The sequence below is a fragment of the Artibeus jamaicensis genome, unplaced genomic scaffold (genome assembly GCF_021234435.1).
Source record: "Artibeus jamaicensis isolate MK-2021 breed Jamaican fruit bat unplaced genomic scaffold, CSHL_Jam_final contig_484, whole genome shotgun sequence".
In the NCBI taxonomy this organism is placed as follows: Eukaryota; Metazoa; Chordata; class Mammalia; order Chiroptera; family Phyllostomidae; genus Artibeus; species Artibeus jamaicensis.
In genome coordinates, this window is record NW_026521859.1 from 9,218,933 (window position 1) to 9,235,391 (window position 16,459).

Genomic DNA, 16,459 nt, shown 5'->3' on the forward strand with positions numbered 1-16,459 from the left:
GTTTATTTCTTCCTTCTCTTCCAAATCATTGATTTGAGTCCCAGTTTCCTTCCCTTCACGGTTGGTTCCCTGTAGATTTTTATTATTTCACTTTGCATTGCCCTCACTTCTTCCTCAAGAAGTGACTATACTCAACCAATTCTGTGAGCGTCCTGATTACTAGTGTTTTGAACTCTGCATCTGATAGGTTGCCTGTGTCTTCATCACTTAGTTCTATTTTTGGAGCTTTGATTTGTTCTTTCATTTGAGCTACATTTTTGGTCTCTGCTGCCTGTTATGTTGTAAGGGGCAGAGACTCAGGTATTCACTGGGGCAGGACCACCACATCACTGCATCGTGGTGCTGTATGTTAGGAAGGGGTCTGAAAGGGAACAGTGCTGCTTGCTCAGATCTCCTCAGGCTTTCCGTCATTTCCCGCTCTATTCACAAGAAAAGTGTGCCCTTCTGGTGCTGATTCCCAAGTGGGTGGCTTTGTGTACGTTCTAGGACCCCGTGGGTCTCTCCTATAAACTCTCCCATGAGTCTGGGCACTTCGAGCACCACCTCAACCCTCATAGGTTTTTTAAGTCAGAGGTTTTGAGGCTTTCTTTTCTTGCACTGGAACCCTGGGTTGCTTGATTTGTCTTGCTCCCAAGTTGTTCCTCCAAGTTTATCTGCACACGAATGTGAGACCACCCACCTTGCCACATGTCCTCTCAGCCCCAGCTGCCCATCTCCACCCCTCCTACCCATCAGAATGATTTTTTTCTTAACTCCTTGGTTGTCGGACTTCCATACAGTTTGATTTTCTGGCAGTTCTGGTTATTTTTTTGTTTTTAAACTTGTTATCCTTTCAGTTGTGTGAGGAAGCAAAGTGTATCTACCTATGCCTCCACCTTGGCCGGGAGTCCTGTCTTCTTATTTCTGAGAGACCTGTTACTTCTAGAGAGCAACTCTGGTGCCACCCCAAGGACTCACCACCAGAGCCAGTTTTGCAGTTTTGGGCCTATGACCTACTTCCACGAGGGAAAAGGCCTCTGTGCGAGGCAGCCCCAAGTGGTGGCACAGCCAGGGACTTGGAGGCAGACAAATCCAGACCCTGTCAGTTACCAGCTGTGTGAAACAGGGGCAAGTCACAAGATGTCTTTATGCTGCACTTTCCTGGTCAGCGAGATGGACTTATAAGCCCTTGTGCCCAACCTGGACTGCAGGGTTACTGTGAGATAAGATATCGTACATAGAGCACTCGGCGGCACAGGGTCAGATGTGATAGAAGCCAGATAAAGGTTGGTGCAGATGTCCTTTAGATAATGCAACAGGGCTGAGGGCAAGTCCCAGAGCTGGCTTCCTGTCTCCCAGGGTGACGACACCCCCGTTAACCTGTTGCTACCCAGGGCCTAACAGCCCACCAGAAAGGCTCAGAAACCCAACCTGTGGGCAACCCTGCAGCAGAGACACCTCTCGGGGACGGTCTCCCACTGCCACACTCACTCTCAACTGCCGAGCTGTATCAGTGAGACAGCCAGGTGCCTGTGCCCACCTGTGGCTAGGTCCAGAGGGGCAAGCCCGCTCGTGCAGCCCCGAGGACTACCCACCTCGCTGTGTTCGGGGCACTCACGCCTGACCGCGCCTGCTCTCTGACAGACAGCTGCTATCTTTAGCTAGACCACTGCTTTGAATTAAGTCGCTGCTGGTGCTTGTCATTTGCCCATCCGCCGTCAGCTGTGTCCCCATCCTTCTCTGGTCTGCGCTGTCGTAGGAGCTGGGGCCCCCGAACTGCATTCCCTAGACTCCCTCCAGCAGCCTTCCTGTGAGGTTCTGGGGAGGGGAAACACTGGCAGGGCCTCCCTTCTGGTCTCTGGTAGGGGTCCCGTGGTAGCACTGGTGACATCTGAGGGGGACGGGGCAGTGGCTGCAGTGGCAGCGGCCCTGGCCTGGCAGTGTCGGTCCTGGGTTCCTGCCGAAGCAACTCATGTCTAAGCCAGGGCCTTGGAAACGCGCTGGTCCTGTGTCCCCTGGGCCCTTCCAGCCCAGGGCAGGTAGCACTTTCCTGTAGTCGCTCGTCTTTGGGTTCCACACCTCTCCCCATTCTTCCCAACAATGACACGCCTCTCCGATTCCTCAGTGACACCCCCTCTGTGTGAAAAACCTAGATGGTTCTGTTTCCTGGCCACACCCAGGCTCATGCACCATTTGAGTGGCCATCCAAGAGTCGCCTCTTCAGGGTGGCCTGCACATCTCTGATCTGGCCCACTGTGTGCTTATTTCAAAGTTTAATCTTCAGAGACTGCCTTGTTTTTATTTCTGCTTTTTCCAGGTTCTTTAGTGGAACCACCCCAGGCCCCCGTGTTCCTCCTACTGTTTATTCACTTCCGCTTTTTGAACCTAACGAAGCCACAGCAGCAACCTAAAACAAGAAGTATGCCCTTTGACCCAGCAATCACACCTCTAGGAATTTACCTTAAGAAAAATTACAGAAGAGCAAAAACATGCATGGCCCAGGTACAGTCATTACAGCCCTGCTTTTAATCATGAAAAATTGGAAGCATAAATAGAATATTGTCTACATAAATTTTGCTTCATATCTAACATCTATTTTTACCACTTATTATCAAGTTTAAAAAAACAAAACAGGCTACAGAACAGCAGGAATCGTGTGATCACAGTTAAGCAGAACTGCACACACAGATGCATTTGTATGGAGACACAGAGGTTTCAAATGGTAATTGCCAAAATATCTCTTGGGGGTGAAATTTTGGGTGGGTTTTGTATTCTTCTTTGGTCTCCTCTGTATTGTCTGAATTGTTACAATTGGCATGTCCCTTCTACAAAATACTGTTTCATTTTTAAAGGCAGTATGCTGGGACAACGGCATGAACAAAACAGACAAAAAGTCCTTCCCTCATGGAGCTGACATTCGTTCTAATGACAAAAAATAAAGTAAGACACACAGTGTGCGGGGTGGTGATTAGTGTGAGGTTAAAAAAGTAAAAAAGAAGAGTAAGAAATGCACCTGGGGAATGGAAGGTGAGGGTTAGGGGAAGGGTTACCACTTTTAAAAGGATGGTGACGTTTGAGCAAGAACTGGAAGGAGGCAAGGGAGCAAGCCACGTGATGGATCTAGGGGAAGAGTAGTCTAGGCTGCAGAAATAGCCAGTGCAAAGGCCCTGCGGTGCGTGGGAGAAGCAACTCGGAGGCTTGTGTGACTGGAGTAGGGACAAGTGTTAAGAGATATTGTCAGGCACATAATAGGAGACAAGATTATGTAAAACTTTAGCTCTTACTCTGAGTAAGACAGAAGCCGCTGGAAGGCCTTTTGTGCAGAGGAGTAAGTTGGCCAGAAATATTGTAGAAGACCACCTTGGCTGCTCTGTAACAATGGGGCGGAAGCAGGGAGACCAGTTGGAAGGCTATTGCAGTGACTCGGGTAAGAGGATAGTGGCTTGGACCCGGTGGTAGCAATGGAGGTAGTGAGAAGTGGTTGGATAATGGAAAGTCTTTAAAAGGTAGAAACAGTGTGGTTTGCTGTTGGATTGGTATGGGCATGAGAGACACAGAAGAGCCAAGGATTGCCTCAAAATTAGAGGGAAAGGGTCCTTAAATCACTGCCCCATCCAGGGCAGACCCCCTTCTGCTGCAGCGTCAGTAGTTCCCCATCTGTTCTCTGCTTGAATGCCCTTAGACACAGGCCCCTCATTACCTCACAAAGACGAGCTGCTGTGAGTGCTGCTCAATTCTTCCTTGGCTTAAGCCCGCTGTTCTCCGTAGGATTTGTGCCGACTTTCAGCTTGCCAGCTTGAGCCACCATGTGGGTGCCTTCTCCTGTGCCAACCCGAACAGCACCCTAAGACTTGGGGAAAACCAGGGTCAGAACAGTAGAGTATGGTTTCGCAGGAAGTTTCTATCTAAAATCTACAAAACTAGTTTTCCTTTTTTCTGCAGAACCCCTTTGAATGTCGATGTTTTTGTTTTAAACTGAATTCTCTCCCCTCCCTGCTTAACCTCCTGTACACGGGTAGACTTCCCGGACTCTACCTTCCGCAAGGTGTGAAGGCCACTCCTCCTTCTCCATCCCCCTCCAGCCCCTTCTCCAAAACCCCAGACCAGGCCCAAAGCCTAAGGCCCTGCTCACCTGGGACAGGAGCTCAGAGTTCTCCCTGCTCTCCCTGGCTGGGGTGAGTGTGGTGTCAACTCCTTCCTCGGGCTTCCTCAGTCTGAATATCACACACACACACACACACACACACACACACACACAGGGATCCGACCGAAGCGGGGCTCAGTCACTGTGTCTGAATGTAAGGCTTATCTGCCAGCCCCTCTTTGTTCCTGAAAGATTTAGTTTTGGCATTTTCATTTCTAATCTAATACAAAAGAAATCAGTTAAAAATTAGAAGGAAAGACTGTTTGAATGAGCCAGTGACCGAAAACCTGGTTCTGGCGCTCCCGGCCGCTGCAGTTGGACACCAGTTCAACCATTTCTCCAGCTAAAGGGCAGAACACAGGACAGTCAATGGGGGCCGTGGGTGCTCTTCCTGGAAAAAAGGGGGGTGCTTTTCCCTCAGAGATGGAAGGGCAGCTCAGACCTGAGTGTGTGACTCTCACTCCGCCACAGCCCTCCTGACGCAGGACCGGGACGGAGGAAGTAACAATGCCCACAAACCATACAAGGGCATCTGAAGGGCTGTCTCTGGAGGGCAAAACCCCATCACCTCCAAGCCTGATTCTGACAGGCCCAGGCAGAGCAGATACTCTCGTGCTCATTTGACAAAGATTAAGAGACTGGGGCACAGAAGGGTTAGATAACTCTCCCAAAGTCAAACTCCAAAAGCCTGGCCTCCATGGGACTGCCACTGTCACCACCCTCTGCTGCTTCACCAGCTTCAAATTGTTGACACACTGGAACCTGAGAATCCCTCTCTGTGTGAGACACTAACTAGGCTGGAGCTCCTTCAAGAAAGGACCCTTATTCTATTCATTTTTGTGTCCCTGGGGTCACCAGCAGTGTAGACTTTCCATTAATATTTGTTGACACTTCTTTAGAATGTGGGGCTAGACCTAATACACCCTCACTTTAAAAATAATACTCCCCCAAGGAGATGCAGTGAACATTTTAGTCTAAGAGGCTGAGAAACCCAGGCCACTGTGGGGTGCAGAGACAAGCTGCATTCCTGAGGAACGGTGGCATCTCGAACCAGCAGGGATCCCACAGCGGACAACGCCTCCCCTACTAGCTTGCTACTCCTGGTGTCTTGGGCCAGCATCCCCCTGGAGCGGATTGGGGATGCTGAGTCCCAGGTCCCACCCCAGAGCTGCTGAAGGAGAATTCGCATTGTAACCAGCTCTCCAGGTGGTTCCTGCCTGCAGAGACCAGACAACCACCAACACCACAGCTGTGAGCCCTGCAAATGTTCTGGGGTGGGATTTTACTCCGTGCGCACAATCTGCTTCCCAACCTCTGGTTTGTTTCTGGAAAAAAAAGAGCGGTATATCTGCTTCTGGCAAATGATCACATTTTATTAAGATTCTAATTCAAATGGGAAGGTGAGAAGAACCCTGCCTTGTAAGAGAAATCAGATCCTGGAGGCCACAGGTTATTCCAGATTTCTGCAGTTCCAGTTGGCCTCAGCCAGGGAACACTGGCAACATCTGGAGACACTTTGTGGCCGTCACAGTGTGTGCTGGGGCGGGGGGCTTCCCAGTGTTCAGTACGGAGGGGCCAGGGATTTGGGCTTCCTCCACATTGCCAATCACTCTGTGCAGGTTTCAACTCCAACCCAGAGAAAAGGGGTGGCTTTACCAAATTAGGGAGCTCTGGAAGTTTTAGAAAAGAATCAGGAGAACCTTTAGAAGCTTGTTCTTCACAAGCATAAGAAAAGTTGAGGCACGACTCCAGGACAAGGGAGGGCTGGGACAAGAAACTGAGAATGGAAAGAGCGGGGCGCCTGCAGAGGAAGAAATGTGGCAGAAAGGGGCCAAGACCAGAGAGTATGTGTAAAATTTTTGTTTATTACACAAAATACTTTCTAATTCATGAGCCTTAAATACCCCACCCTTCTCCAAATACATCAGATTTTTTTTCACTTCTCTATTTTCCAAACGTCTTGAAATGTGGCTATAATAAGAAAAAGTCAATGTTTCCCCAACCATTTTTTAAAAGAAACATGTAGCAGTCACCACAGACACACCATCACCAACTCAGGAGAGGGAGACTGGAGCTGCCCGGACAGGACTGTTTTTGTAACATGCTTTGCACATGCCTTCCCTGCCCCTTACCCAGAAGTCACAGGTGTGGGATGCCAAGGCCCTGGTTCTCTGAGCATTTTTCCCACGATCCCACCCCACCACCATCTTGGGGCGCTTTTCCTGCCAAGAAGCTCAGGCCCTTTTACAGAACGAGACAAGGACATTGGAAGGGCAGGAGAGCACAGTGGAGTGGGGCAGGTGGACGCGAGGGCGCTGCGAAAACCTTGCATGGGAGCAGGTGTGGGAAGCGCCATCATTTCAGACGGGAATGCAAGCGAAAGTCCTTTCGGCCAAGGTGGTCGATTACAGTGATCTGCTCTTCTGCTGGGTTTGCGTGGCTCACGGGTGACGGACAGGCGGGGATGCCTGGTGGCCTCAGGGATCCCATTACTGAGCGTGGCTCGGGTGCACAGTCGGTGCCAGCTGCATCAGTTGGCATCCCCAGTGTCTGGCTAGGGCTGGGGCTGAGGTCCCAGGGACGAGGCCAACTTGGTGAGGGCCCTCGCTATGATGTCCAGGTGGCCGTTCATCGTCCGCAACTCCACCAGGATGTCCCCGACATTGGCTTCCAAGCTCGCAGGGGCGGCAGATGGAGCACAGGGTGGTGGGAAGGCGCCCTTGTCCTCTGCGCCCTCCTCCCTGCCCGCTGCGCTCTGGTGCGGGGTGCGGCCCCTTTCAGAGCCTTGGGCTGGCGCCGGCTGCTCCCGCTCATCCCCCCGGATGCCAGGAGGGGTAGCCGAGGGGCAGCCCGGCAGCCAGTCGAGGAGGCGCGGGGCAGCCTCTGGAGAGGAGGCGACCACCGAGTAGAGGCCGGCCCGCCGAGGGGCGCAGGAGCCAGGCGGCGCGGGGGCTGCTGGAAACGGTGGGGGCAGCAGCGGGGGCAACACAGAGGGGCCTGGAGAAAATGCCTGGGGCTCGCAGGAGGAGGTGGGGGAAGGCAAGGCGGCGGTGGAGGGGCCGGGCTCCTCCGAAGAGAGGAACAAGGTGGTCGAAGACTGGGAGTCCAAGGTACTGGGCTCTGAATCTGCCAGGGAAGAAACGAGAAAGGATCCGTCAGGCATTTATCGTCAACCGTCTGCCCAGATCCACACTAGGTACTGAGGAACTGAGGAAGGAACTGAAAAAGATGATGATGGTTTATTTCCTACGCCCAAACTTGAAATTTACTGAGGAAGACAGGGTTATATGAGCAGTGAATGTATCAAAGAACAAAGTGGGAGAGGCGTGGAGCCCAGCCCTGGGACTGGGAGGCAGGAGAATCACGGACCACCGTTGCCTCCTCACACATGAGAGTCTCCACACCGGTCCACAGAGGTGCCACCTCTGTGGAGACAAGGAGGGAGTTCCTGGCTGGGGCCTGTCGGAGGCTGTCTTGCCAAGGACAGTGGGTGCGGACTGTGAAGGGAAGGGCCTTCCCCGCTCTTCTCAGAAGCAGAAGTGCGTGAAACAAACAGTCCCCTCCACTGTCCCACACTGTTCCAGCAAACCCACGCTGGCCAAGAGCCAGGAGCCAGAGCTGGTTCTCAATCTGCCAGAAAATGCTCGGACACCTTGGGCCAGTCCCATCCCCGCTTGGGGACTTGGTTTCATTTCCCCATTTGTACAAAAAGGTTGGGCTCAGTGACCTGCGAGGGCCCTCCCAGGACTGACCAATCAGCCCTCAAAGGTGTTCACTTTGAAACTTTGATCTAAGTCCACAGTGGGCAGCACTCAATGCCCGGAAGCACCTGACAAGCCTCCGTTTTTGCTGCTTCTCTCCCAACCCGTTGCACCTCCAGGTGGAAAGTGGGTGGCAGTCCTTGGTGACTGGGTGTGGGAGCAAGGTTTACTAACCTCAGACCACAGGGTCCACACTGGGGCCAACGACCTCAGCTCAGCTGCGTCAGCCACCCTGCTCACCACCTTTGGATACGCGGTCCCAGCTCACCCTAGGAGCACTTCTGAGCTTTACCAGAGCCCAGTCCGGGGCCTGTCTCCCAATTCCAGCTACAGTGTCTGCTCTTGGCTTTCGGCATTCGTTTTATTTCTGGGTGCTCACTGTGTGCCCCGCCCTCAGGGGGTTCCACACCCTTCAAAGGCACAGCTTGCTCCATTGCCTCTATTATACTGGGGGGAGTGACATGAGGAAAGAGTCAACGAGCACACGCATCCCCCATCGCATGTGAACATGTGTGCTCTGACCACTCATCGCCGGTGAGCTGTTCCTGCGTCCGCGTCTGGCTGAGACTCAGAGAAGCCCTAATCATCTGGTGAGAGCTTGTTCCCTCATCCGTCCTGACTTCAGCGCCCAGTAACGTTCTCACAGGCCCCAGATGTTAGGACATCTAACTTGTGTGGTTGGGAATTATGTCTTGAAGGGCCAGCTTTGAAGGAGAAGCCACCCGTGTGCCCGCAAACTGCTCTGGTAGAAACGTCACAGGTAATTTCTGCTCTTGGCTTCCGCCGACCTGCCTGTCCTGCACCAGTCGTAATTTCCTCAGGTTTCTGTGATGATCTTATTTTGTAAACCAAGACTCACAGACACTTCTAAGTACATAGCATCGTGAGCTGAAAATGATAAAGGAGAAACTCTCCAAACTGTTTGATCTGGTTTGACCTGAGAAAAAATGTTAATGAGCTTCACACATCCAACGTTTGTAGCAGACAAGAGCCCTTTGGATTAAACCAAATAGAAATCTCGCAGGTGAAAAAGAAATAGAGGCAAGCATACAGAACATTCTAGGGCAGCGTTCCTCAGATTTGCCTGCGCATCCCACCCCCTGATCACACTGTAAAAGGGCAGTTGTGAATCGGCGGGTCAGTGGTGAGGCCTGAGGCCCTGCATTTCCAGCCAGTTCCCAGGAGATAAAGATGCTGCTCATCTGGGCACCACACTCGGGGTGTAGGCCAAACAGACGAACTTGACTCATACAGCATAGGATCTGTGACTGCAGAAATCAGACTGACCAGGTGCAGAGGAGCAGCCTGTGAATCTAATATGATCATGAAAATAGTAATAGTGTTGATGCCGATGACCTCTCTCAGCTGTCAGGGGAATAAGAGAAGTGACCTCTCCTGCCATTAGCTCAAGAACCTTAGGCAAAGCCTTGAATGGTGAACACTGGCTTGGGGGGAAAGGGCTTGTGCGGATTTCTTCAAGAAGAAAGGCTTTCACTGTTGTTCCAGCTAAAACTTCAAAAATCATCAAGTTGTCAGAACTCACCCCAACTAGACTGGCAAATAGAATTGAAAAACAGAAGCACCTTTTTAACAAGTACATCACCTCCCAGAACTTTCACCTGGCTGTCAGGAAACTGGGTTGCAGCTGCAGCTTGGCTAAAATCTGAGTGGAGTGATTTGTAGGTCTCTTCCATCCACAACTGGTCATTTTATCCCCGATTTGGGACATAAGCCTTTGAATCAGTGACATAATTTTTATGCAGCTTCACTGATTGCTACAAAATAAGATCAGGGTCTTGCTCTTACAGACATGGCTCTTTGTGGAGGTTGGGGGTTCTCAGGTGCAGAGGGTCAATTAATCAGACTCCTTAATTCCTTCCCTCACCCCCTCACGTGGTCTCTGACCCTTATCCGGCCTTATTAGTCTTCTGAGAATTATGAGCACCTGACACTTTACATAGCTTTTTCGTTAACTGGAATGTCAACCCTATGAAATGAGAGACACGGCTTATTTCATTCTCTGCTATGTCACCGGGGCCTGAACTGTGTCTGGCACAGAGTAGCTGCTCAGTAAATACTTGTTGAATGAATGCCAAATAATCATCATCAGTCCAGAAATACAACTCCAAATGCAATAAACCGATCCAGCTGTGTGTTGTTTAATCATTTGGTGCTTCAATTATTTATGGAGTCTATGCAGTACTGAGGAAATGCTTATACTAAAAAACTTACTCCTTGTTTACCTGACATCCTAATTTTACTGGTTGTCCCATATTTTATCTGGCAACCTTATGGGAAGTCGATATTTTCATCCCATTTCGTAGAAGAGGAAACTAAAGATGGGTTCAGTGTTTTCACAGAATTTGCAGGTTTGGAAGGAGTCTTTGCTATGACTGGATTAACTGACCACTTAGGATGTGGGGACGGAGGCCAGTGAGAGAAAGGGACTTGCTGTTTCATGATGCAGCTGAGAACAGAGCAGAGAACAGTCTCTTCTGTCCTAGTCATCTATCATTCCCTCACAGAACAAATAGGTACTGAGGGCCTACTGTGTGCTAGATGCTGCACCAGGCGTGGGAAACACAGTGGAACCAGACAGCATCGCCACCCTGAAGGAGCATCAGGTTGCCTCTCAGTGGACACCAGAACCCTCCTGGGGGTCGGGCTGGGGCAGAAATGCAAAAGAGCTGCTCTGCAGATGTCCACCAGCTACTACTGCGCGCCAGTTCGCTAGTGGAGCTTGGAACCCCACCCTCGCTCAGGCGGGTTAGAGGCTGGCATGTGAACCTGGGTCATCCACAACTGAGCCCAAACCTTCCAGCCTGGTACTCCTCTCCCTCTCGCTGCTACCCCATCCCCTTCGCACATGCAACCAACCACTTTGGGGTGGTGCTACTTCCTGAGCTAGGGAAGGTATTCGACTGAATTTCAGTGATTGTCATGCCTGCTACCATCCTGCAAATATCTTCTCAAAAGTCAGTTTTGAAGGTGCACAATATATATTAAAACATATATTATGTACATATTAAATGTGCATACACATATATATGTTAAATACATTAAATATATATTTAACTGTGAATTAAAGTAGTAATTAATTATGAATTGAAATATATATTGAAAATATAAAGAAACATATATTGAAGTATACATATTAAGACTATAATTAGTAAGCATTTAAGAAGTCTTCGTTCTAGAAATAAAAGAATTGCAAATTAAAATAATAATGCTTATCAATTGAAATAATTATGAATAATGAATTACTATTTTTCACTTCTAAAGTAGTCAAAGCCTTCTCGGGCTAATAGTCAGTGCTGACCAGCTTGTCAGGGGAAAGACATTCTAATCTGTTATTTATAGTGGAATAGATCAGTGCACTCTCTCCAGAAAGCAATTTAGAAACACGTGCTCTACTGTTTAGTGAGAAAAGGAAATTGCCAAATCATGTATGTGGTTGAGTTCAACGGCCTACAGAAGCCTGTGTGAAATAAAGATTGAGAGATGGGAGTTATGCTTTTCTGAATTTTCAAAGATTCCTGCAGAGCCCATATGCCTTTCCTCCTCACGGATCCTCCTCACAGATCTTTAGCAGAAAGTGGCCACTTCCTACCAAGTCTTGGCCACTTCCTACCAAGTCTTCAGGGCATTTTTATTCAATTGTATTGCTGAGTCACACCCAACCCCAATCGTCCCAATCATTTTTTGGCTGGCAACCGTGCACTTTGCTGACTTTTATTTATTTATTTATTTATTTTTAGAGGGGAAGGGAAGGAGAGAGGGAGAGAAACATCAATGTATGGTTGCCTTTCGTGTGTCCCCTGCTGGGAATTGGCCTGCAGGGAACCGGTCTGCAACCCAGGTAAGTGCCCTGACTGGGAATCCAACCGCGAATCCAACCGCAACCGCGATTGCCTGGTTCACAGGCCCACGCTCAATCCACTGAGCTACAACAGCCAGGGTGATACGCTGACTTTTTAAAAATCTTTTTTACACCCCACCTGGCACACCCACCAGCCTGAGGCTTTGGCTTTCTCTGGGGGACATCTGTGGAAAGGTTAAAGCATAGGGCCAGCTGGCTATGGAACCTGCCATTCATTTGCAAATAAGCCCCTTTGATGGAGCACCTCCCTAAAATCTGCTTCTCTCTCTGTCTTCCCCTTCTCAGTAAATGACCTTCCATTCGTTCAGCCAAACCCCCAGGACTAATCCTTGACCCCTCTCTTTCACTCACTGCCCCACACCCGCATCTGCCAGCAATGGTTGTAGGCTCCGCCTTCACTACACACAGCACCTGACCACTTCTCACTGCCTCAGGCAGCTGAGAGCTCCTCTCACTGCTGGGAGCTGAGCTGAGACCAGAAAACAGGTCTCCTGAGTTCTGGTTCATCGCTTCCTCCACCACACCCAAGAGCCCACTTACCTGAACAAATCACTTAGAACTCTTCCCTACTCAACTGCACCCCCCCAGGCCTCCAGCCACCCTCCACCACTCATCAGGGGAACTCATTTGCTGAATCATAATCTTGGGGTTTTTTTTATGTATATTAGAGAATAACTAAACTTATTCACTGATTCATGCAACAAAAATTTATTGAGCACCTACAGTATGTCCAGCAGAATGCTCCATTTTGTGCAAAACCAGACTTAAACCCTGACCTCATTGTGGGGGCAGAAAATCATCACATAATTGCACAAACAAATATGTAATTGCAACGATGACACAATCCACATGCTATAAGGGGGTTGACCTATTGAAGGAAGATTTTCTACAGCTTAAGCAAAGGCTGTGGCAGGAAGGAGTATTGCAAATATGTGGGCCTCTTAGAGAATGCAAGTGTGACAGGAGTGGAGAGAGTGAAGGGAAGGAGGCGTGAGGTGAGATGAAGCTCCAAAGGAGATCAGGGGTCTGAAGAAGCAGCGTATGATATACACTGTCACTTGTCACCTAATCTCCCTTCTCCTCTTCTGCCCCTTTTTTAGCTGGTCTATGAACACTTAGAATAAAGATTACATTTCCCAGCTTCTCTTCATACTGCCTGTAGCCATGTCACTAAATTCTGGGTGGAAGGATGCTAGTAGAAGTGCTGTGTGCAAATCCCCCTTCCTGTGCCTGGGATTTGGTTGCAGTGGCTAGTGCTGAAGCAGCCCTCTTGGACCATGAGGTCAAAACCATATGCTAAGGATGACAGAGCAGAGAACTGAGTCCCTGATAACTTTGAGGAACCACTCTGCCAATCCTAGCTCACTCAACTGCAGGCTCTTTATATGAGAAAATAAATCTTCTCTATCCAAACCCCAGCTCAACTGAGTTTTCTGTTATAGCCAAAGTAAATCCTGATACACATGGCCTTGTTGAACTTGTTAAGGAGTTTTGCCATTATCCTAAGAGCAATGGAGAGCCTTGCAAAAGTTTTAAGCATTAGGGTGTGTGATGTGATCAGTTTTGTATTCAAACGTTCACTTGGCTGCACTGACAGGAGGTAGACAGAACAGAAGCCAGGAGACCAGTCAGGAGGTTCCAGGTGCAGGTGAGAAATTACAAAAGGACCATGGCTTTTGCTACAGCCGTAGCTCTGGGGATGCAGAACAGTAGATTCAACAGTCAGCTGGGACGTGGAAATGGTAAGACACTATGGGCAGGGTTACAGAAGATGGAGAAAAGCAGGTATCAGACAAATGATACCAGGCTGCTGATTCAGTAAAAGATCCCAGAAATTCTGGCTCTAAAAAGGAAACTTTCCCTTTCTTGTTCTCTGGAGGCTGGGTGGCCCCTTCCCAGTGCACACCCAGCCCTCCAGCACAGCTCAGCTCTGACACACCTCACCAGAAGCAGCCCTTGGGAACATTTTCCCAGGAGCCTGGAGGGAGGAGAAACGGCATAGCCTCAGGGAACCAGAGAGGCAGAAGTCTGTGGGAAGAGGACCAGACCTGTCTGTGGGAGAAGCAGCGTCTCTCAGCACTGCAGCCGGGCCCCTGCCTTTGATGGTTCAGACTTGGCTGGGCTGCTGCCTGCTCCTTTTGAGCGCCTGACACACAAAAGGGAGGGTTGAGTGTCTGATGAACTCAGCCCAATAATATTCACTTCTTTTATTTTCCAGGAACGTCATGAGAACCACAGGGCAATCTTCTGGTTTTAAGACCTGGTGAGTCAAGTCTACAAATACGGCTGACTCAGTATGAACCTAAGTTCTCACCAGGCATCTCCCAGGAACGTGGCTCAGCAGGGGAGCTGGAGCTGGACAGCCCCTGCTGGGGAGAGCAGCACTGGTCTCGGGAGGGGGTGAGAAGGGCTGGCTGGAGTGCAGACAAGGGGATTCCTGACTGGACACTGACATTCTCACAACAAGAGCCAACAGATACTGAGTGTTCACTGCCTCCCAGCCACGTGTTAAACTCTCCCAATCTGCATGGAAAACTGTGAAGCGGATTCTGTTCTTAATCCCATTTTACTGCTGGGAAACTGAGGCCCTACTATGGGGAGAACCCTGCTCACCCTCTCAGAACTGGGCTATGAACCAACGCGGCTGATGCCGCAGGCTTATTCAGTGTGAAGGAGGGAGTGTGCTTAGCGGAGTGTTTGCAGGCATGGAAGGAGGCCCGAGAAGGAGGGCCCCTGTTTGCAGGGGGTCTGCTGCACTCTGGGCCTGAAATCTGCCACACTGCCTGCATGCTAAAATCACCTGGGGAGACTTGAAAACACTACTGATGCCCCCAGCCAATCAAATCAATATGTCCAGGGAGGGTGCCCAGACAGCCTGTGTTTTAAAAGCATCCAAGTGATTATAATTCACAAAGACCCAGCTAGGGTTCATTGACAATGACCCTCTTCCCACTTGCAAATGGAGAAACAGCCACTCTTACTTTGGAAAGTTTGGACAAAGCCCACGCTGACGAGACCTCAGCCTCCGGAGGTGGGTGAGGGGGATGCTAACCGGACAGTGAGAAGGTGGGTAATGCCACAGAACACTTAAAAATGGTTACAATGATCATTGTTACATTGTATTTAATTTACCAAAGTAATAAAATGGGTGGGGGGAGGTACGATGACTTAATTCACAATTGTACCCAAACTCTTGGAAGGTCTATATGTGACATTTCTCGGACTTTTGTAAAATAGGAAGAGGAAAGAACTCATAAAATAAATTGCTGTTGAGAACATTATAGGTTGAACACCCCAAAGAGGCCCTAAGGATGAGGATTACTTACCCGGTCCTGGACCTAAACGTTACTGCATCCTCAAAAAATGTTTCCTTTTTCTATTACCAGGGTGAAATTTTCTAAAATAGCTTTGTTGATACTGTGTGAACATAGTTTGGAAGAAAGTAAAGTCCAGAGCCTGATACTTTTAGATCCACTTTCAGAACCTAGTCTGCTTTCATAAGCAAAGTGATTTTAACTCTTCAAGCATTTCACAGCCCAGCCGCTGGTTTCCTGAGGTCACACATCGTCATCAGCACTACCAGCCACAGGTAAAGATGGCAATTGTTTCAGTTCAAGAGCCCCATGGTCCTCAGACGGGGTGCTAGCCGCCAGTGCCTTTCTCATTTGCTCCAATTATTCCCAACGGTCCTTGCACATTGCACTTGCTGTTCTTCCATCTACAGTGCTCCTCCCTTGGATATAGGCATGGCTCAGCCCTCGCACCCTTCAGCCTTTGTCAAAGTCACTTTCTCAAGGGACCATCTCTACACACCCTAGTTGACAGTGCCACCCCTACCTCAATCACCACATCAGCTTCCAAGTGCCCTGGCACTGCCCAGCCCATGCTGTCCCGCTGTGCAAACAAATGCGTGAGGCTTGGGAGACTGTGGTCTCAAAGTTTGAAATGGCTGGTGGGGCGGGGCGGGGGAGGGGTGGTTCATAGATCTGGGAGACCTGCATGAAATGACTTAAAAGATAAGAGGGACAGACCGCGGAGGGGCTCATCTGTGAAACTAAGGAACTTCAACTTTAGCAGACAGTGGGGAGCCACCGAGGTGTCTCAAACAGGAGAACATAATAGATTTGATTTGCAGTTTTGAAAGATTACCCCGGCAGCCGGCAGTGAGGAGGCTGAGCAGGAGGGGTAAGGCAGGAGGTGAGAAGACCAAATGCGAAAGTAACGTCTTGGATGTTGAAGAAGCCAAAAGGGTATCACAGCAGAAGAAAGCGTGCGTGGAGTCCAGACAACCAGTATATGTAGCATTTTTTTTTCCAGGAACAGATCAAATTTCAGCAAAAAGGAATTTTCCTGCCACCCTTTATGGACCTTGGCTCCTTCCCTCCTTGGGGTTGGCCACCCTGGGCCGTTCGTGCATCGCCGTTCGGTAAGAGCCAGCGCAGGTTTCATGGGACTGTTTGTCAAGCTTCGAGCCAAGCTCCTCCACTCACTCAGGCGGGCCTGCTCTGCCGATTGCTGACTCGGCCGCTTCCTACCTGCAGGGCACGAAGGACATCTCTGTGCGTCTCCGGGAACACGGCGTTTAGAAGGGGGCGTGTGATTACGTGTAACACCTTTAAGTGACTTTTTGAAGAGGTGTTTACACAACCTGCATATTCCATGGCATGAACACTTCTGTGGGACGGAGAGAAGATG

The 16,459-nt window shown here is 49.7% G+C and overlaps 1 protein-coding gene across 1 annotated transcript in view; it reads right to left on the reverse strand.

Moving 5' to 3' along the window:
• Nucleotides 1–6,042: 6,042 nt before the first annotated feature.
• RUNX2 (RUNX family transcription factor 2) overlaps nucleotides 6,043–16,459 on the reverse strand; it is a 315,866-nt gene continuing 305,449 nt past the window's right edge. The window contains exon 7 of the mRNA XM_053668297.1: nucleotides 6,043–7,249. Coding sequence (XP_053524272.1) covers nucleotides 6,678–7,249 — 572 coding nt within the window. The 3' untranslated portion in view covers nucleotides 6,043–6,677. The remainder of the gene's footprint in view (nucleotides 7,250–16,459) is intronic.